Source organism: Pleurotus ostreatus (assembly GCF_014466165.1).
Source record: "Pleurotus ostreatus strain PC9 chromosome Unknown scaffold_11, whole genome shotgun sequence".
Taxonomy (NCBI): domain Eukaryota; kingdom Fungi; phylum Basidiomycota; class Agaricomycetes; order Agaricales; family Pleurotaceae; genus Pleurotus; species Pleurotus ostreatus.
Genome location: NW_023503166.1, coordinates 1037965 through 1057287, shown reverse-complemented (window position 1 = coordinate 1057287; position 19323 = coordinate 1037965). Strand labels below are relative to the sequence as shown.

The 19323-nt window shown below is 51.1% G+C and overlaps 9 protein-coding genes across 9 annotated transcripts; 7 read left to right on the top strand and 2 right to left on the bottom strand.

Moving 5' to 3' along the window:
* Positions 1–16: 16 nt before the first annotated feature.
* Positions 17–771, bottom strand: PC9H_002665 (uncharacterized protein; the record flags this gene model as incomplete). The annotated part of the gene is made up of 4 exons (XM_036772300.1): positions 17–326; positions 387–589; positions 639–672; positions 725–771. 4 exons carry the CDS (start codon positions 769–771, stop codon positions 17–19), a joined length of 594 nt encoding a protein of 197 aa, XP_036625946.1.
* A 334-nt stretch (positions 772–1105) lies between these two features.
* On the top strand, positions 1106–3067 carry PC9H_002664 (uncharacterized protein; the record flags this gene model as incomplete). The annotated part of the gene is made up of 8 exons (XM_036772299.1): positions 1106–1188; positions 1240–1273; positions 1326–1534; positions 1586–1982; positions 2033–2073; positions 2121–2154; positions 2220–2416; positions 2473–3067. 8 exons carry the CDS (start codon positions 1106–1108, stop codon positions 3065–3067), a joined length of 1590 nt encoding a protein of 529 aa, XP_036625945.1.
* A 112-nt stretch (positions 3068–3179) lies between these two features.
* On the bottom strand, positions 3180–5000 carry PC9H_002663 (uncharacterized protein; the record flags this gene model as incomplete). Its single annotated transcript, XM_036772298.1, has 7 exons — positions 3180–3332; positions 3387–3517; positions 3568–3706; positions 3760–4573; positions 4625–4824; positions 4880–4913; positions 4966–5000. 7 exons carry the CDS (start codon positions 4998–5000, stop codon positions 3180–3182), a joined length of 1506 nt encoding a protein of 501 aa, XP_036625944.1.
* A 552-nt stretch (positions 5001–5552) lies between these two features.
* PC9H_002662 (uncharacterized protein) lies at positions 5553–6706 on the top strand (the record flags this gene model as incomplete). The annotated part of the gene is made up of 5 exons (XM_036772297.1): positions 5553–5620; positions 5683–5716; positions 5771–5967; positions 6017–6626; positions 6680–6706. 5 exons carry the CDS (start codon positions 5553–5555, stop codon positions 6704–6706), a joined length of 936 nt encoding a protein of 311 aa, XP_036625943.1.
* A 931-nt stretch (positions 6707–7637) lies between these two features.
* Positions 7638–9236, top strand: PC9H_002661 (uncharacterized protein; the record flags this gene model as incomplete). The annotated part of the gene is made up of 6 exons (XM_036772296.1): positions 7638–7918; positions 7980–8013; positions 8073–8266; positions 8317–9006; positions 9058–9091; positions 9123–9236. The coding sequence occupies 6 exons, from the start codon at positions 7638–7640 to the stop codon at positions 9234–9236; spliced, it is 1347 nt and encodes a 448-aa protein (XP_036625942.1).
* Positions 9237–9382: 146 nt separating this feature from the next.
* PC9H_002660 (uncharacterized protein) lies at positions 9383–10207 on the top strand (the record flags this gene model as incomplete). Its single annotated transcript, XM_036772295.1, has 2 exons — positions 9383–9561; positions 9607–10207. The coding sequence occupies 2 exons, from the start codon at positions 9383–9385 to the stop codon at positions 10205–10207; spliced, it is 780 nt and encodes a 259-aa protein (XP_036625941.1).
* Positions 10208–10561: 354 nt separating this feature from the next.
* PC9H_002659 (uncharacterized protein) lies at positions 10562–11510 on the top strand (the record flags this gene model as incomplete). Its single annotated transcript, XM_036772294.1, has 5 exons — positions 10562–10670; positions 10730–10761; positions 10821–10984; positions 11037–11349; positions 11400–11510. 5 exons carry the CDS (start codon positions 10562–10564, stop codon positions 11508–11510), a joined length of 729 nt encoding a protein of 242 aa, XP_036625940.1.
* Positions 11511–12029: 519 nt separating this feature from the next.
* Positions 12030–12662, top strand: PC9H_002658 (uncharacterized protein; the record flags this gene model as incomplete). Its single annotated transcript, XM_036772293.1, has 4 exons — positions 12030–12114; positions 12178–12215; positions 12272–12435; positions 12497–12662. The coding sequence occupies 4 exons, from the start codon at positions 12030–12032 to the stop codon at positions 12660–12662; spliced, it is 453 nt and encodes a 150-aa protein (XP_036625939.1).
* Positions 12663–14382: 1720 nt separating this feature from the next.
* Positions 14383–17146, top strand: PC9H_002657 (uncharacterized protein; the record flags this gene model as incomplete). Its single annotated transcript, XM_036772292.1, has 7 exons — positions 14383–14525; positions 14622–14695; positions 14773–14843; positions 14899–15460; positions 15514–15724; positions 15774–15875; positions 15928–17146. The coding sequence occupies 7 exons, from the start codon at positions 14383–14385 to the stop codon at positions 17144–17146; spliced, it is 2382 nt and encodes a 793-aa protein (XP_036625938.1).
* Between the last annotated feature and the right edge of the window lie 2177 nt (positions 17147–19323).

Genomic DNA, 19323 nt, shown 5'->3' with positions numbered 1-19323 from the left:
AAGGCAAGTACAGCGTCTAGGCTAATACAGCTCGTATTAAATGCCACGCGGAATCCTCCGTGCCTTCGAAACGTAGAATCCTCGAACCGCCATCCAGCATCTCCTTCCAGTAGTCCTGATGTAGTTGAAGCTCTCGTTGGCTCCCAAGATTCTGTGGGTCCCTCAGATCTTTCCATCCCGAAGTTGCGAGAAGTACTCTTCGAGCAGGGTATTTGCCCACCAGGCGCTCGAAGACACCTATGTGGTCTTTGGGGACTTCCGTCAACCTATTAGCAGTAATCGGATGAAAATATATTATGCCGGTTATATCGATCTTTCTTTTTGTCCTGGAATGATCGTCAGTTACTTAATAGAACTTATGATTAGGAACATGAACAGAGGCGTACATATCTTTTAGCTGCTTGCGTATCATGTCCTCAATTTGGGGGAGATCGAGTTTATCATGATCAAACGCCGGCGTATCCACCAGCAAGACATCTTTGTTCGAGTCTCCTCGCATGGTACACGAGACTCTTTGCACTTTTTTAGTGCAACAAGCAAGACCAGAGCCAACTGCTACAACGGGCCTCCCCATAGCTAGGTTGATGAACTAGTGATTGATTGATGTTGCGCCCTTTTGCGATTACACGTTGACGTACCGTGCTTTTACCAGAGCCACTGGGTCCTAGCAGCCTATCTTGCAACATGAGGACTCCTTCACTTAATAGAGGCAAAGGGTGCGTACACTATTATTTTGATATCTGCTTTGACTTTGGAATGTTTGTTTCCCATCGGGGACAGTATCAGCAGTAGAAACGGCCTGGGTGAGTGATGCGACCTTGATTGACAACATCATTCTTATTAGACAGCCTCCGGTCGTGTATGATATAGTATCCATACACGCGTATCATCACAAATACACACCTCCTCCATGTTTTCTGTGTGTTATCTGGAGCGCGACAGACGCATTGACAGACGCTCTACAGCATGCTGCACTGGTCCACGATCGAATCTCAAGCCACGTGTTGGCATCATTGCACACCGCGTTTTCGTCTCCTTCATTCGTATGGCCTAGCTGGTTACGATATATTCATCTCACTCATCATCCCCATCTATTGAGCACTCGATGAGGCTACCAATTCTCAGAAACAATAGCAAATTGCCCGGTGATATAGCTGCCACATCCTGCGCCGTGGAAGCTGTCGTCATGTAAGCCTTTCCTGAATGATTAGGAAGCTCTGGCTCATCCTCAGTTCTCAGAGTTATGGGTCTGACTGGTTCGGGCAAAAGCACGGTAGGAGGACCATATAGAGTATTGACAGTCCTATGATTCACCTGAGAACCAGTTCATCAACGCGGCCGCCCAAGATGTCAACGCGATACCCGTTGGGCATGGTCTAGAGTCTACTACTCGCGAGGTCCTCGCTGCCACCATCATCGATCCGAGGAACGGCTCGGGGAAGATTCTTCTAGTTGAAGCTCCCGCGTTCAACTACGAAATACAAACCATTCGCAATTCCGAACGCCTACTTGTGCGCTGGCTTGATGATACGTCGTGCGTGGAAATCTTCTTTTGACTCCTTTATCATCTTCATTCCTTCTACAGCTATTCTTTCCAGCGTGACGCGGTACGGGTTCTTTACCTCGGGAAGATCTCCGACCCCAGGATTACCATCTCCCCCTTCGTACATCTAGGCATGCTCGAGCGTGTTTTGGGTAAGAATTTCAACCAAAAGGTTCATCTCGCCACTACAATGTGGGCTCGGGCTCCGCTCTCAACCCTGACGAAAGCCGAGCAAAGAGAGAAAGAGTTGCAAACCACGCAATGGCAATCTTGGCTTAACTCTGGATCCCGCTATCATCGCTTCGACGGAACTTACCAATCAGCTTGGTCCATAATCGAGGACGCAATTAAACCCGCCTCTCCCGATGTCCCGAATTCCCATCTTCAGCGGAACCGGTTCTCGCGAGTGCTTAGCCTGTTTACGAGGAGCCGGTCAACAGTAAGCTCGTTTCTCCTACTGGTTTAGCCCACCAATGTCTATGACTGTAGACAAACATGGCTCGAGAGGGAGGAGACGACCTTTACATAGCGTGCGTAGCTCATATGACGCCTCTCAGCCATAAATAATCGACATTAGTATCATGGGGTTTTCGGGAAGTGGCAAGAGCTCTGTATGTGATTACTTGCTGCCTAATTCATGTGGATCGTGTATCCTCACGCATCATGGTTGTTCAAGTTCATAAACGCTCTTTCTGGGAGTGAAGGGTGCCAGGTCGGTCATGGGCTTGATCCTTGCACCCACAACGTGACAACGGTGAAGATATTCGATCCAAAGAGATGTGACCGCCCACTAGTCTTCATCGATACACCAGGTTTGGACGATCACGTTTCTCCAGACCCGGGAGGCTTTCGCGGTATGGAGCAGCAGATGAGGTACGTACTATATATCTCGATCCACTTCACTAACTGAAGCTTTACTGTACATTCAGCGTCAAGAAGGATACCCTGTCGTGCATCATCTACCTGCATCGTATCGAAGTCAACCGGATGGTACCCACGCAGCTCAGCACCCTTTTGCGAAAGATCTGCGCCTCCTCACTATGCCGCAAAAACGTTTTACCTCCGTCTCTTTTCGTGACAACGATGTGGAACGATGTCGGTGAAGAGAAAGGAAACTACCAATTTAACCTTCTAAGGAGTCATGTCCCTGGAGCGTTGCGGATTGTCCGCCACGATGACTGCCGGGAACCGGCTTGGGCCCTCCTCGATGATGTTATATGCAGAGCGAATGTAGAGTTCGCTGCGGAAGTCGCTGCAGGTGTTGCACGGCTCATCCACCGTCTCCGTTCAGACGACCCGAGTGGCAGCGACGCTCGACAATTGAAGGCCCTAGCCGAACAACTTACCAAGTCTCTGCATGACCTCCGCACGTTGAGTTTAAATCCTGACGAGTGGTCGACCCGAGTGGACCGATACAACCTCTTACGCGCCCAGTTTCATACCAAGCTCACTGAACTTCGAGAAAAGGGTTACGGTCGAATGATAAGTGAGCATGTTTGGCGGCGGGCTAAAATACAGTTATAATGCGTAGTTGAATATGTACATGGTGGTATGATTTGGGCTAGAACGCCAATGGAATCCAGGAAAGAGTGAATGCCAGCAATACCGGTCAAAGATGAGCGTCAGCTACATGCAGTTACTCGTTCGCGGATGATATTGGTTCTGGCGAGCAGCACCGGTGAATGTGAGACGCCGGAGAGATGGCCTTGAAAGCAGGCTCGAAGGCAACCACGGCGAGCTGTGCCTCAATTCGTGCAACGGCTTGCTGGAGGTTTACCATAGATCGTACCTAAAGCTACAAGTTAAGAAATTATGAGAAAATTAAAGGTAATGGCAGGCGTACTTGGAACAATCTATACGCCTGTAGTATACGCTGCTCACACTCCTTGAGTAACTGTTCTTCGGCGACATCTAAGAAATAGCGCTGCACTGAACTACGCATGAGGGCCTTGTGGACTATCGGCTGGATCCTCTCTAGCTCCCTAGTGGGTATTAGCGGTACGGTTAACGAAAACAGAGGTGACCCTGCCTAGTAAGCTTCTCGACGGTATCTTTTGCGTCCCCTGGGAGCTCTCCTGCCGCAGCTTGCTTGACGATTGTGGACAGAAGCTCTGATGAATTCTGTAAAATGGCTTGGAAAGCATTTCCGTGGTTCTTTAGAGACTGCAACGAAAGTCTGAGGGATTTCAAACAGCACAAGGAGAGGGAAGGCGTACATTTACAGCTTCAGCGATAGTGAATGCGATGCGACAGGCACCCTTCAAGAATGGTACTGGGGGGATTTCTGCGATATCCCTGGCATGCCTTAGGGCAGCTAAAACTACGGGAAGCCACACGTTACTTTCGTCTTCTTGGGCGTTCGAAAACCTTGCATCGAGTATTGTAGATCGTGGAGTAGGGCCGGCAGGAGACGGACTTCGTATCGTATGCATGGCCATAGAGAAGCGACGCCTTAACCCGCGACGTCTATTACTCTCGAGATTGGCCTGCTTTGTCGATGCCTCGTTAAGCTGGCACACCAAAGCATTCTTCTCCTCCTGCTTAGTATTTACGGATTGTATATCTTCTTTCGGAATACCACGTAGTTGCGCGTCGATGCGACGAATAAGATCTCGGATTTCTCGGATGAACTCGCTGAGCCATCGAAGGAGGACGGCCCCGGCAGATGTCTCCGGCAGCGTCTTCCCTTCGTCGACCATTTCTGTCTGGATAAGTAGAGGCTTGGGTCCAGTGCCAAGGGCGTCAATGATCTCCCAAGCCCGCAGATGGGTGCCATCGAACCTAGTGGTGCTCGAACCCCCGACTATCATCGGCTTCCAGTAGTTCCTTCGAAGCTCTGACTCTCGACTCTCCCCAACACCCTCCGCAACCTCGGTCCACATGGTCGTCATGAGGATGACGTTATCCAGGGCATCCTGGCCACAAAGTTGCTTAAACATGTTCAAATTCTTGATCGGCGTACCCGCCATCCTGTTATCAGATATGCGATGAAGATAGAGGATCCCGGACAACGTTATTTTGTCCCTATAGCTATCGTAAAGTTTAGCGTGCGACTACTAGACGAACGCTAGACTAACATACGTAGTTGAAAGCCAGTCAGCAATTGCTGACAGGATATCAGTGTCGGTTCGAACCGTATCGTCAAAGCCGGGTGTATCAACAAGAACCACGTTGCGACCGGACTTGGGATGAGGACAGCTGATAGCACGCACTTCCTGCGTGCATGACTCTAGATTGTGGCCTACCGTGGCCTCTGAGGAATTGGTGGCTGTATTGATGAACTTGCCCCCGTCGCGTAAATCTCGACAGACCGCCGACACCATATGAAGGACTTACTGAACTTTTCCCTGCTCCAGTCGGGCCCATAACGCTAAAAGAAGGATATATTAATAAGTTGCATGACTAGATATCGATGAACTGACGCAATGATTATGTCGTCCTTGGAAATGGGGCGCATTGGAGGCTGTTCCGTTACAACAGAGATAGTTTCAGTTCTACGATGGATATCGATTGTCCAGCCAGGCGGCAAAGAACGGACCCGCCGTGGGGTCTGCATTGACCGTAGTTGATGGTAGGCGTAGATAAAAGAATAAGATGTGCAGATGTGTGGAGAACCGGGGGGAATTAAGCAGAAAGGGGGGAACTGCCGGGAGGAGGGGACGTGGGCGAGAAGGAAGGTTGTCTAAAACATGCTTCGGACACTATTCTTCAACAGTAGCGCTAGTTTGTGCAATCGGGTATGTTTAGAGATGGGACAGATTCAGTAAACATGCATTATCCTCGTGCTGGAGCTTATGCGGCGCTTTTAATGATGGATGGCGATATCGATCAGCGAGGTGCATGTTGATGCAGCATGTAGCATGCCTTACCCTCGAGCCCATAGTTCACGGGAGAGAGGCATCGAGGCATTCTTGTCATCCGCGCGAGGCTGGGCTATTTGTGGGGTGTATAAGAGTATTGCAAGTTGACCTATCTCAAGTTCCATACACGCCCAGAATCGCTACCCGTGATGTCGCAATCCGTAGCTACCGAAAAAGTCAAAACAAAGTCGGTGAACTCGCAAGACATTGTGATCGCGTGAGTAAAATCCCATAAATCTTCCGTGAATGGACATTTTGACCGTTGGTGATGATTTACAGCGTCATGGGCCCGACTGGCGCAGGAAAGAGTACAGTAAGCGGCGACTCATTCCGATAGAATGAAATATTGCTCACCGCAGAATAACAGTTCATCAGCTACGCCTGCAGGAAAGCTAGCAAGGACCTCATCGGCCACAACCTGGAGTCGTGCACTTCGAAGGTGCAGCCTATCAGAATCACAACAGGCACGCACAACGTCATCTTGGTCGATACGCCCGGATTCGACGATACAAACATGTCTGATACTAGGGTTCTGGGAATGATAGCTGATTGGCTTCTGGAAACGTACGCAAGAATCCTTACACTGTAAGAAGTCACTTAAACGACCATTCAGGTACAACAATCAGGTCAAGCTGGCGGGGATCATTTACATGCATCGTATTTCGGACAACCGTATGGCTGGGACACCGCTGAAGAACCTGAAGATGTTTGCTCAGTTGTGCGGGACTGCCGCTGCGGACAGGGTCATTCTCGTTACGACGATGTGGGGCCGCGTAAAACAAGACGTCGGGGCCAAAAGAGAAGACGAGCTCAAGAGCAAGTTCTGGAAAGACATGATCGACAAGAAGGCCAAGGTTGCTCGCTTCGAGGCTAGCTTCGACTCGGCATGGGCTATTATCGGGAGGGTGTACGAGCCACTAGAAAGGGAAGCAGTGCTCCTCCAGGAAGAGCTTGCTGACCTTCAAAAGAAGTTGAGCGAGACCGGGGCAGGCAAGACGCTGTATAACACGCTCCAGAAACAGCTCGACGAGGAGAAGAGGTTGTTGAAGGAGCTGTACGACGAGGCGGAGAGGCAAGACAATCCGACGTTGGCGGCGGATTTGAAGAATCAATACGAGCAAGTGCGACAACAACTCGAGGTGACTTTTAAAGAGGTAGCATCCTTGAAGATTCCGTTTGGTCGGCGAATCATGCAGTTCTTCTTCTCCAAGAAGGCCAGATCCGTAAGTTTTGAGTTCTTCTCCCCGATGAATATGGCTCATTGAAGAATATTTAGAATCCTCTCAAGATATTTAATTTTTAGCATCGAGCATGTATTCGTCTTGTATCATCAGTGGTTCTTGGTACCTTGTCGGACCAGAGAAATACATCTTTCGTGGTCACCAAGTTGTCGATTAAAGCGGGAGCGGTCGATGTGCCAGACTAAAATAACAAACAAAGCCGGCGTCGGACTCAACATTTTGTAGAACACGTGTAGGCAAGCTGTCAGTACTCAGTGGCGGGCGCCTCTCGTCGAATCTTGAACATGGTTGTACTAAGTTCCAGGATCGCGATAATGGAGCCTCACTGCAACCTCATGTCTTTCCCAGGGCTTCTCCTTATATGTTCATGATAAAGGGTATACCAGTTGCATCGCAAGATGGAAGTTGTTTCTCCTCCCCCTTTGCCTGACGAGAGTTGGTTCGACCTCCTTTGGACGGATATCGTAGACAACTGGCGGAAGATTCCGGATAAAGCTATCATCATCGTGTCGGTGCAAACGTGGATTCCACCCTGATGTATAGGTACGAACTTAAGTGTAAATCTCTAGATTACTGGGACCATCAGGTTCAGGAAGGTCGACCGTACGTCTAGCGACCCTTGTTATGACTTGGTACTGACAAATTGCCGTGGCTTGGATAGTTCATCAATACAGCAATTAGTCGTCAACGATGCGCCACCTCTGGAAACATGACAAGAAGAGCGAGATTGGGCATCGGCTCCGCGTGTACGCTAGACTCTGTTACTAAAAGACCCCAGCGAGTTCACTACGAGGAGAACAATCAAAGTTTTGTATTTATTGATACGCCTGGCATAGACGTTGAAGATCTATCACCAGATCATTTGAACTTGTACGCTTCCGCCTTCTTTCACTATTTTTCGAGCTCAGGAAACATAGATCCAGGGAAAGATTGGTCGACGGGATAATATATCTGTACCCAATTAACCGCACTCGCCTAACAGTACCCCTGAGGATGTACGAAAAGCTCTTCAAGATATTAGCGGGAGAGGACTGGGAGAGAAAGATGTTGTTTGCGACTACAATGTGGCATGAGGTAGACAATAAAGGCGGTGAGGCGACGCAACTTCTATTGGAAAAACACTGGAAGCAGGCCACGGACAAAGGAGCGAAGGTGGATCGCTTTAGTGGAGAAACGTGCGACGCATGGCGCCTCATCAAACAAGTACTACCTTCGCAGGTATCGGCGGCCCTAATGAAGACAGTCGGCGCAAAGTCAGGAAACATCGTGATTGCGTGAGTAGCCCTGTCCTTCATGTCACCACATATAAGAAACCGAGTCTTGACGATCCCAAAGAATTATGGGCCCAACTGGCGCAGGAAAAAGCACTGTACGAGCCACTTTGGGTTTATTCCTTCATACCATCGCAGCTCACCTCGAGGGTCTTAGTTTATCAGCCACGCGTACGGGAAGTCCAAAAAGAGCCTTGTCAGCCACCATATCAAGCCACACACGGCGAAGGTGCAGCCTATCGAAGTCATGATAGACGGTTGTCGGATTACATTGCTCGACACGCCTGGATTCGACGACTCCGTGACTGACACCGGGGTCCTAGTCATGATCGCTGATTGGCTTCAGGAGACGTGAGTTGGCACGACCACGTATAGGAAGGCACTCATTATTTCTCCTATAGATACAGCAATCAGGTCAAGCTAACTGGAATAATATACATGCATCGTATCTCCGACAACCGCATGACGGAATCCACCCCATTCAAAAAGTCAAAAACATTTGCTCAGATATGCGGGACCAGAGAAGCAGACCGCCTCGTCCTCGTCACGACAATGTGGGGCTGCGTACCATCAGATGTAGGGGGACGAAGGGAAGAGAGCCTCAAGAACGACCACTGGAAAGGCCTGATTGATAGGAATGCCCAGGTTGCTCGATTCGACGCTACCTTTGAATCTGCCCGAAACATAATCCGTAGTGTCTATGAGCCGCTAGCTAGAGGACAGGCCAACCTCCAGCAGGCCAACCACGATCAATCAACTTTGGCTCGTAGGGACCTGCCACCAAGCGGCTCCGACGATATCCAGTCAATCCCCGATGAAGACGACTTCCAAACCTCAGATAGCAATCAGACGGGCGATAAAAGCCATACCATATTGCCTACCTCCCACCAAGGGGGCGAGCAAAACGAAGTAAATCTCTATTCGTACACTAATTGGAAAGTTACTGAGCTTTTGCAACAGTTAAACGTAGCTACCCATGTCGGCGACGAGGACGGAGAACAAGGGGCGAGTATCGTGCCTAAATCGGAATACGTTAGTTATACAAACAAAGGCCTTGATGTCGTAGAAGAAGTACTCGACACCAGCGATGTGTATGTCATCGTGTTCTTCGTTTCTATCCCACTCACCATTTAAATTGGCAGACCTGAGAAAGCATTCTATCCCCTCCGAGACAAAGTACCTTTCCGCTTACTTGTCAAATGAATAGTTACTGAGTATCCAAAAGCGGCCCAAAGACGTGGGCATTTCCGCCAACAAGATCGGGAAGATCTTCGAGGTGACAACAAAAGATCTTAGAGAGGAGGACATTGTTATTGCGTGAGGACTGTCGCTTCTCTAAGACGAAAATTCCTGATGCATGCATTACAGTGTCATGGGCCCTACTGGTACTGGGAAGAGTTCCGTACGTGGCTTATCATGTCGTCGTACTCCGTCCCCTAAACAGGATCTACACGACAGTTCATCAACATGGCAGCGGGGAATGCACCAGGTCTGAAGTCCTGTGTCGACAACGTTGAACCTCTCAAGCTCCAGTGCATCTGCAAAAGCCCGCAGGACATCATTTTCGTTGACATTCCAGGCTTCGACGATATATGCAAATCCGAGACGGAAATACTCCAGATGATCGCTGTTTGGGTGAAGCAAATGTGAGCTTGGCTTCGTTTCTTTTGTGGTCGTGCTGATGATATCAGGTACGAACAGAACGTTAAGCTGGCCGGCATCCTCTACTTCCATCGGATAACAGACAGTAAGAAGGCGGGCGTTATGAAGAATCTTCAGATATTCCAGAAGCTCTGCGGCTCAGAAGCCTTGCGGAATACGATCTTGACAACGACGATGTGGGACGAGGCAGACAGAACATTTGGCGAAAGGGAAGAGAGGAACCTCGTGCAGGGTTGCTGGAAGTCGATGATGAGTCAAGGCGCGAAGACGATGCGCTACTGGAACACCGAAGAGTCGGCTTGGGACATCATCGACCATGTCCTATCTCGCCGCCAGAGACAGTGTACCCTGGACTTACAGAAGGAACTGGTGGCTGAAGGAAAGGGGCTTCTGAAGACTGGCGCTGGAGAGCACGTATTTGGTGAGCTGCAGGCTCTAGTTAAGTGGCAGCGAGATTCTTTGCATCAGCTTCGAGCGTCGATGGGACAGCATGACGACGAAGTAATCCTGAACGCGTTGAAGGAGGAGTATGATGAACTTCGACGTCAGAAGGAGGCAGCAATGAAAGATATCGAGGCATTGAAGCTACATAGAGGAAAGCGTCTGCTCCATCTCTTGGCTTTCCGTTAGAATTCTCTTTTGCCGGGGTTTGAAGATGTAGGAACAAGTGTATCAATGAGCACCCTGTCTTTATGTGCGACATCATCGAGTTTCAACTTGCGCGGCTTTCTGACCCCATTTTGAGCACTCTAGCATTGTGTCTCCATCCAGCGCGACAGTGCAACCTGAGGGGCTTCTTCGCCGGAATCGCCGTTTGTCACTGCGGTCGACCCCTTCCCAGATTGTCCCACACGTGTACACCGGAAAGTACATAGCTTCTCAGCAACGCCTCGGCGTGCTTGTTAGCCACGCCTATCTGGCGTGTTCATCGACTGGTAGGCAGCTTAGGCGGCCTTTCATCCATCCCACCCCCAGGAGCACCCAATGCAAGGTCCCCAACCCCGCACCTTAAAGCCTGGCGTATACCTTCTCAATAACCAGAAAGGGGGCACCGCCGCAGACCTCTCTGGAGGGGACAGAAGATCCTTGATTGGTACGCCCTTTCCGCTGATGACTCCCTCGTATGCTCACCACAATAACACCAACGAACAGGGTTCCCTGTGCACAGCGGCATTAACCAACAAGTACTGCTTATTTCACTGATGTCTATTTCTCCAGTACTTACTTGCGTGCCATGGTATAGTGGAGGTTCAACCCGTCTGGAGCCGGATTCTCCATCCAGAGCGTCTCCGACCCGGACCTCTACGTGTCAGTTGAGGGTCTGTACCAGAATGTTCCAGTCGTTGCCATCCCATTTCCTGTTAGCTGGGTCGTGGAACCCGACGAATCGGATGCGCATGTCTGGAGGTGGGTTTCCATGCGCCTGCGTGAGATTTCGATTTCCTGACTCTTCTTGCAGAATCCTCTGGCCAGAGTCGAAATTATGTCTTGACCTCGAAGGTCACGGAAGCAGTAAGCCAGGCGCGAAGGTCCTCTTAATATCTTCATATTATACTAGAGCTCGTGTTATTAACGGTGGCACCGTGCAGGTCGTACTGACGGAGCGGAAGTTCTTCGAAACCTCACAGCTCTGGACTCTTTCAGCGGTCGACGTCTACGATGTGCCCCGGACTCCACACCAGAGATCAGAGGAAGAAACTGATGCAGACTCGCCCCCGTTAGGTGAACCTACAAAGAAGAGGAGCGATGATATCGTTACCGCGAAACCACCAGTGCGTGTCTTCTCAGGCTGTCTAGTGTATTTCGCTAATATGCACGTTAGTCCTCTGAGGGAGCTCGAGGCCCGCCTACTCTGAAGGAATACCTTGCTGAATACTCATGGACAGCTCTTCCCGTCGCCTTGGTGGCTCTTGTTGTCTCCCTTACCTCCTGAGTACGCTCCTTATTTATCAGGGGCTTCCCTGTGACTTGTAATGTGCATGACGAATGGAGTCAAATTACCTGCGGCAGCCACAAGGCGTTGAACTCAGTTGAAGCGAACAATGCGACATCAGGCGACGTCTCGCATTCCCTTGATGCACCGCAGCGGCCCCAGCCACTGCATTGCTTAAGACTGAGTACTGATGACTGACCATACTCTGGCCGTACTCCTGTTTTCGCCACATTATATTTGTAGCTGCCCTTACGGATGTAACTGCTACCGCCAACAATTGCTCCCAGAGGCGTCCACTTCGGGGAGCACGCACGCCCTCAATTATGGCGCAAGGACCCATCGATATGATATCGATACCCCTCCATTTGACAGGCTCTACCCCCATGAATGATGGCGTATGACGTTTGAGGGTCTCGTCCTCTTTTTGCCAATTGCGACCAGCAGGGATTCGTATATAAGAGCCCGGATTGACGTGTAGATACTCCAACTCATAGTTCCAACTCATCCCATATCACTAACATGCCTCAATCCGGTTCCACGTACATCTTCGTCAACGAAAAGGCCGGCACAGTCGCCGACCTCAGCGGCGGGGACAACAAATCCAGTGAGCACTGCGAAAGTCCCCTTAGTCCCGTCTCCTCGTTTCTGACGATTTGTGATTTCAAAGTCATCGGATACGAGAACCACAACGGGGACAATCAGAAGGTGAGTCCCAGACGTCGCGGCGTTGCGACGTTGGTGATGCTCACGCTGGGCAATAGTGGCGCGCAGAGAAGCGCGGACAAGGGTGGACCTTCAAGAACGTAGCTACGGGGCAGTACCTCGGAATCGAAGGCGAACCGGGCGAGAATACCCCTGTCGTGGTCGTCGACCACCCCTTCGAATGGGACGTCAAGGAGGATCGCCAGGACAACTCGAGCTGGAGGTGGGCTCCCCTCCTCTTCCTATGGCCTAGGTGAACTCGATCTGACCTTTGTGCATTGCAGGTTCTGGGTCCCCGGTACCAAGTATAATATGGATCTTTCTGATCATGGGAACGCGACACCTGGGACTAAAGTACTGCTCTGGGGCAAGTGGGATGCTGGGCGCAACCAATGCTGGCGCCTTCAGAAAGGTGATCACCCCTGCCCGATTGATGCCATATACCGATAAACTGATCATGGAGTCTAGTTTAAACATCCCTCAATACCGTACATCCGGAGGGGCGAAGGAATTAAATATTTAGATATATGGTGGGTATATTACTGGTGTTAACTTTGCTTCGATTGTACATAACATAACATTTTTGGAGCTGCGATCGTTACGATCGACTCCCCCGTCTCCTGTTGGTTCCTATGCTTAAAAGGGGATCACATGATGCGATGCATTCAGGGGTCGTCTCCTAAGCCTTGCGCTTTCCATATCGCTTTTCCATATCGTCGCCAGGAGTCAGACAAGTACACGCCTGCAATGGCTGGTCGCTCACAATTCTCCTCGTCCTACTATACAGTGACAGTATGCCGTGCGACTCTTTCGTACGCTGCGCTTCTCCAGCACGTCTACGTGCTCATTGCATGATTCGTATTTGACCGATGGACACGGGTGACGAAGTCATTTCCGCCATTATGTTCGCCGCCGAATACATGTTCTATACCCACTCGTACAGGAACACCAACGGGCACAACCATCACCATCTGTCCTCGCAAGATGAACCTTCGACGATAGCTTCGCACCCAGGGTGGAATGGGTGCGAGGTAGAATAGGGAACGATTGTGAAGGACACCAGGCCTCATCGCGAGTTTCGTCGATGATAATAAATGATTGATAATGGGGAGTCGGTTATTTTGCCATTTGGTCGCTCCAGGCGATACAGAGTTCACCGCTCTCCGACAGTCTCTTTCTCTCTCTCTCTCTATATATATATATATCCATTGGACGACGTTCGTTCGACATTGCGTCCCGAAGATGTCTAGCTCGTCTTGGATGTTTTCGACCATGCATTCGGTGCATCGCGCAGGGTGCAGCGACTAGAATCGGATATATACGCTTTACGCTCTTCTTGTACAAGAGCACTTCGTAATGATCACGCAAACGCTACCTACACTAGACTCGCTAACGTGACACATCAACGATATCCTGTCGGGCGTCGGTGGATTCAATGCTAAGCGCTAAGTCTTGGTGGCTACTCTGTCTCTGATACCTACCTGGACAACTGCAAGTGTACGATCCCTTCGCAGGAGTCTTTTCGCAAGGCACTAGGTGAATAGTGGGTGCGGTGCTGCGACGTGGAGATCAGCGGGCTCGGGGAAGCCGTTGTCGGCGGGCGTGACATTGATGATCGGGGTGACATTGAAGATTTCTCGGCCGTTGCGACTTGGACGGTTGAGCCGTCCTAAATGAGTACCTCGCCGGGGGAGCAGACGCGATTTGCTGGGTTCGCTTGAGCGACAGAGAAAGCAGCTTGTAATGATTGCTATTCCTTAGACATGGAGGATCTGCATGGTCAAATATCCAAATATTTATTTGCAATGCAGCCATGCAGTTCGCAACGCACATGAGAATCAAAACAGGGGCCTGGCCGGCGACCGGCCGAGCGCGAGGACACGATCCTGAGGCCTGAGAATTCCAAGTGTGCATCGAAAACAACAGTCGCTGCGTGCGTTTTTGTCCGACGTCTCTCCTTCTCTTCTCTTCCTCTTCTTTCGGCCGTCATTATTCGTTCACGAAAATCAAACATACGACCCGAGTCCACGACACCCGCCTCGTTCCCGCAGCGCTGCACCATCCACCGAGCTTCCCAACGTGCCACTACCTTTTCCCACTGTCCCCCTGCTGTCTGGCTTGAACCATACCATCGCGCGCATCACATAAGACACTCGCAGTATCATAGAAAATGCCAGCACCAAAAACAGGAGGGGCGCTCTTCCTCGGGCTCGAGCTGGCCACCGACCAGCTGCGGGCGTCGATCGTCGACGAGAGTCTCGATCTCGTCGGCGTCGAATGCGTCGACTTTGATTCTGAACTCCCAGAGTACCAGTGAGTGCCGATTCCCGATTCCCCTGCTGCCCCCGCGCCCGCAGCGCCCAGGCGATCGTGCTGACGGTTTGTTTCTCGCGGCCCGTGGCTTCGCAGGACCCAGGGGGGCATGTTCACGACGCCTGGAGATGCGTACACGACACCTGTGGACATGTGGATAAAGTCTCTAGGTACGTAGGTCCCAAATCTACCCTTTGCGACGGAAGCAAATTTTATTGTTATGCCACGTGCGCGCCCGATCACTCAGATACCCTCCTCGAGAAATTGCATAGAAATTACGACCTGACCAGGATAAAATCAATCGGTGGCTCTGCTCAGGTGAGTTGTCTTCGTTGCCTCGGGATTGTTAACTTACCTTACCGTTGGGACTTAGCACGCTCTCGTCTGGTGGAAGTCGACCACCGTGCCCTCGCTGTCGTCATTGGACCCTCATTTACCTCTGCATACCCATTTCCCTGCTCTGTCATTTTCATTACCCAATACCCCTATCGCGCAAGATACCTCTTCACACACACATGCATTAGCTATCGAGGCTCTCCTAGGAGGGCCGGATTTGATGGCCTCGCGGGTTGGCACATGCGCGAACGGCTCTCTAATGGCCGCGCAGCTGCTTCGCGTACGGGAGAGCTGGCCCCAGGAGGTGTGGGCACGTACAGGACGTGTGCAGCTCGCCACGTCGTTTATCTCGAGTTTAATTGCGGGGAAATGGATGCCCATGGGCGAGGCTGAGGCGAGCGCTACGGGGATGTGGGTCCATGGCGGCAACAGCAGAGACGCGAGCCATTGGGACGAGGGGGTGTTGGAGATAGTGGGGGGCAGCCGAGAAGATGGAAGACGGGTGCGGGGATGGCTAGGGGATGTCGACGTTTCGGGTGGTGGACGGAGAGCAGGCAATGTGTCGAGGTATCTCGTAGACCGCTACGGGTTCGATCCAGGTTAGTTTATCGAGGCAAATCTTCTCTGATCGTGTTGCTGATATCGCGCCCAGAAACCATCGTGACACCATTTACTACCGATTACCTCTCTTCTTACCTCTCGCTGTGCCCGTCCCCGACGGATGCCGTTCTTTCCTTTGGCCCAATGGACATGTTGCTCACACCTGCCCAACACTACTTCCCTACGCGACTTTACAATCTCTATCCTCATCCAGCGCAAGATCCAAGCGAGAAGCGACGGTACATAGCCGTCCTGGCCAACCGGTGCGCTGCATTCTACGTGCTTCCTATTCATATACTGATCCCCCTTTAGCAACGCTGACGTTCCTCGCGCTCTAGTGCGGGATATGTACACCAAGAGTTGGAGTGCGTTCGATCGGCTGGTAGCTATAGTACCCCCTGGCGGCTCCATTGGGTGCGTGGACTCCCCATCAGAAATCGTACACTAAGCTTACTTCGTTTCTCAGCCTCGATGACAAGCTGTTCAGTTTCTGGCATCTGCAGGGCGATGCCTACCCCTATTCCCATGTCAAAGGCATTTATCGCTTCGAGAATGGTATCAAAGTCAATGAATTCCGTGATCTCCGCGCCAATCCACGCTGCCTCGTCGAATCCCAAATCATATCCCTTCGCGTGAGATGGTCCCGCATGATAACCACCGGGCTCTTGGGCACTTCTCGTTCCAAAGTCTCACAATCTCCTGCCCCCCCTGCGGTCCGCCCCCCAACCACCATCCCACCCAGCCTGGGACTCACCTTCGATCCATATGACCACACGCCCCTTCCCACGCGAATCATCACCACCGGTGCAGCAGCCAACTTCCCGTCGATTGCGAACGTCGTGGCTGAAGTATTCAATGCCGCTATCTACGTGCCGTCCACCCAGGTCGACTCCGCGCAGATTGTTCCGCACAGGAATGCGCCGGCGCCTGGGTTCCCCGGGCGCGCAGCGCTGGGCAGCGCATATGTGGCGAGGTGGGTGTGGGGGAGAGAGTGGGGGACAGGCGGTTTGCCTGGGTTTGAGGAGGAGATGCGACGATTACTCGGGAAGCGCTGGATCGCTTCAAATGGCGCGCCGATACGCACGAATGTAGGAGGCCAATTAGCCACCGCCCCTGCGAATGGAGGCACAAGCGGTGCGAACAGCGGTACCAGTACCCCCTATAGCCATCTCCGCTCCGGTCTTGGAGCGACGGTGTTTGTAGAAGAGGAGGAGGAGGACGTGGCAGCGATGGAGAGAGGGATCGATCTGAGCGGTCATCTCGCTACCATGAGCTCTGGCTTGTATGGATTGGAGGGCACCTTAGGCCAGGCACGGATGCGAACACACACCGGGTCCACTGTTGATACCACAACTTCGACGGGTAGTCTCAGCTCAGGTGCCGCGCCGTCTACTTCTACAGCTTTCACTACACCGGACCTCAACATGGGCCTGACCTCTCCCAGCCTGAATATTCCTCCCAACAATGGGGCTAGCCCGGCCGGTGCAGCTGGTACTGCCACAGCTTCAACTCCCACCACACCCACGCCGCTTACTCCTGTGACTGCACTGCAAACATCGGATTCAGAAGCACAGGTAGGACTTGCAAAGGTCGCCGAACCTGATCTTGATGCCTTCCTGGCTTATGCATCTATTGTCCCGGAGTTCTGTCGTCTGGAAGGAATGCTGATCAAGGGCCTGGTTTGATCTCACACACAAAATTCGCGGGCTGGCATGGGGCATGAGAACGGGAAACTGGGAAGGGATTGGATTGGATAAGAGACGTAATAAGTATAACGATGTGTGAACCTGCTGTTATCTGCATGCTATAAGCTTTCAGTTTATCATCCCAACGTCGGTTTATGCTCTGTCGATCGTTCCGTCAGCGTATGTAGAGCCTAGAGCTTTTCGTCGTAGACTATGTATACAAAAGAAACTGATATCACCAGTAACCTCTGCACGTTCGTGCCGACATTGTTTACTTCTCCCAGCGGCGGAAAATGAAGAGGAGCTTCTTATCAAGGATGACGAACTCTCGAACTAGGACTTCCGGGTTCTAATGATAGTTGACTTCGCCGAGCACTTATTTTCGGAGTAGCTTCGTATATCCGCTCTTCCATCGAATGAATCAGATTGGCCCTCGTTGGACCTTCGCGAAATGAGCGTGATAGATAGTGTTCGCAAAACCTTATTGAACCTCATGCATACCATCAAGGAAGCAATTTATGAAGGGACGAACGTTAAAATGCTTTATGCGAATTGAGAGGAACTGCCACCAGTTGCGGGTTCAAGTCTTCCTCGGCGCACCAATCACCAATTTCCGTGCTGGGAACGAGAAGAGACCAATCCCACTGGAAGCTTCGAAGCACCATGACATATCGGAAGAAGATAAGTCACATACTTATACACAAATTTCTGGTTGTTATCTTCTATAGAAGTGCACGGTCATTAAGACATCCGGACAGGTAGACTGGGCTAACAGTTCGCCACAGAACGTTTTACGTTATTCTCTAGCAATGGGCGGCGACTGCTCTCGATGTTACTGGCTATAGGTCCATTCGCGCGAAAGTTCCCAACTTCTAAGACCCATCTGTTATCTGTGGATTGACTTTACGTTCACATGTTGAGTCATCTTGGGGCCTTCTCCTCGTTGGGATAGGCCCTTCAGTCCCCCCAAGCCTCGTGTAGCTACGATCATGAGACATTTCGACTCTCCATCCCGGGCTTCAGCTGACCAGACTTTCGGACCTCAAGAATGGCTGCCATAGGGCTGGATGAATCGTTCTGCCGTCATTTCCCTCTCAGCAACGTCTCACCTTGGGATTTTCTGATAGCGTCCAGCATGTGTACCAACTGTTCCAGGCAGAGAATAACCAATCAAGTCCACAGTCTCATCGGCCATCGCTTATTCTACCCCACATTAATTCAACACGGCTGTTCGTACCCCGCATTTCCCCACATCGGCTTGGCGTCTGATTTGGCGGGGATGGACAGCTGCGCTTAAGTCATCTACATCCAGGAAAGGCCAATAATGATTATTCTTCCGTCTGACGTACCCCTCGTGATGCAAACACGGCCGCCCTTGAGAGCGCTCTTTCTTGGAGCTTGAATATTTCTTGCTTGTCCTTGGGCCATGCCTATCAGCTGAGGGTCATTAGATCGCCTTGCTTAAAGACTTTGTCAATTACCATTACCCTTCACTCTCTAAACCCTGCGTTCACTGGAGTGTTCTTTCCCAAAGACGGCGGCGTGTAGAATATCCAACTAAATGGAGAATCCTATGGATAGTTCTACTGGGCGACCCCCAGCCCCACGGCCATCATCATCTGACGAGTATCTTGTATCTAGTCCAAAAGTTGGACGACCATATTCTCATAGAACTCACGGTCTATTTGCATATAAGGCCCCGTGTTTTCTTCCTGCTCAGCAGGTCCCAGCCTCTATTTTTCGAAACTCATACCTTCTATCATGCATCCACAAGAAGTCGACATCATCGTTGCTGGGTGGGTTCTACAACGTGCTCTGCATTCGTCACGCACCGCTGACCAATTTGATTAGCGGAGGACCGGCAGGTATGCTGTTGAGAGGCTCACCGAGCTACGACCTAACGGCGTCATCGTGCAGGATGTGTCGTTGCCGGACGATTGGCGTACGCAGACCCGACGTTGAAAGTAATGCTCATCGAAGGCATGTCTGTTCATTCACGACACAGATGATGACTGCTCACAGCCGTGACCAATTACGCCAGGGGGTGCCAACAACCGCGATGACCCATGGGTATACAGGTGATGCAGCGACATATCCTTTCGTCGTTCAACACTGTGCTAAATGAAAGGCCCTTAGACCCGGTATCTATGTAAAGAACATGCAAAGGGACGGGATGT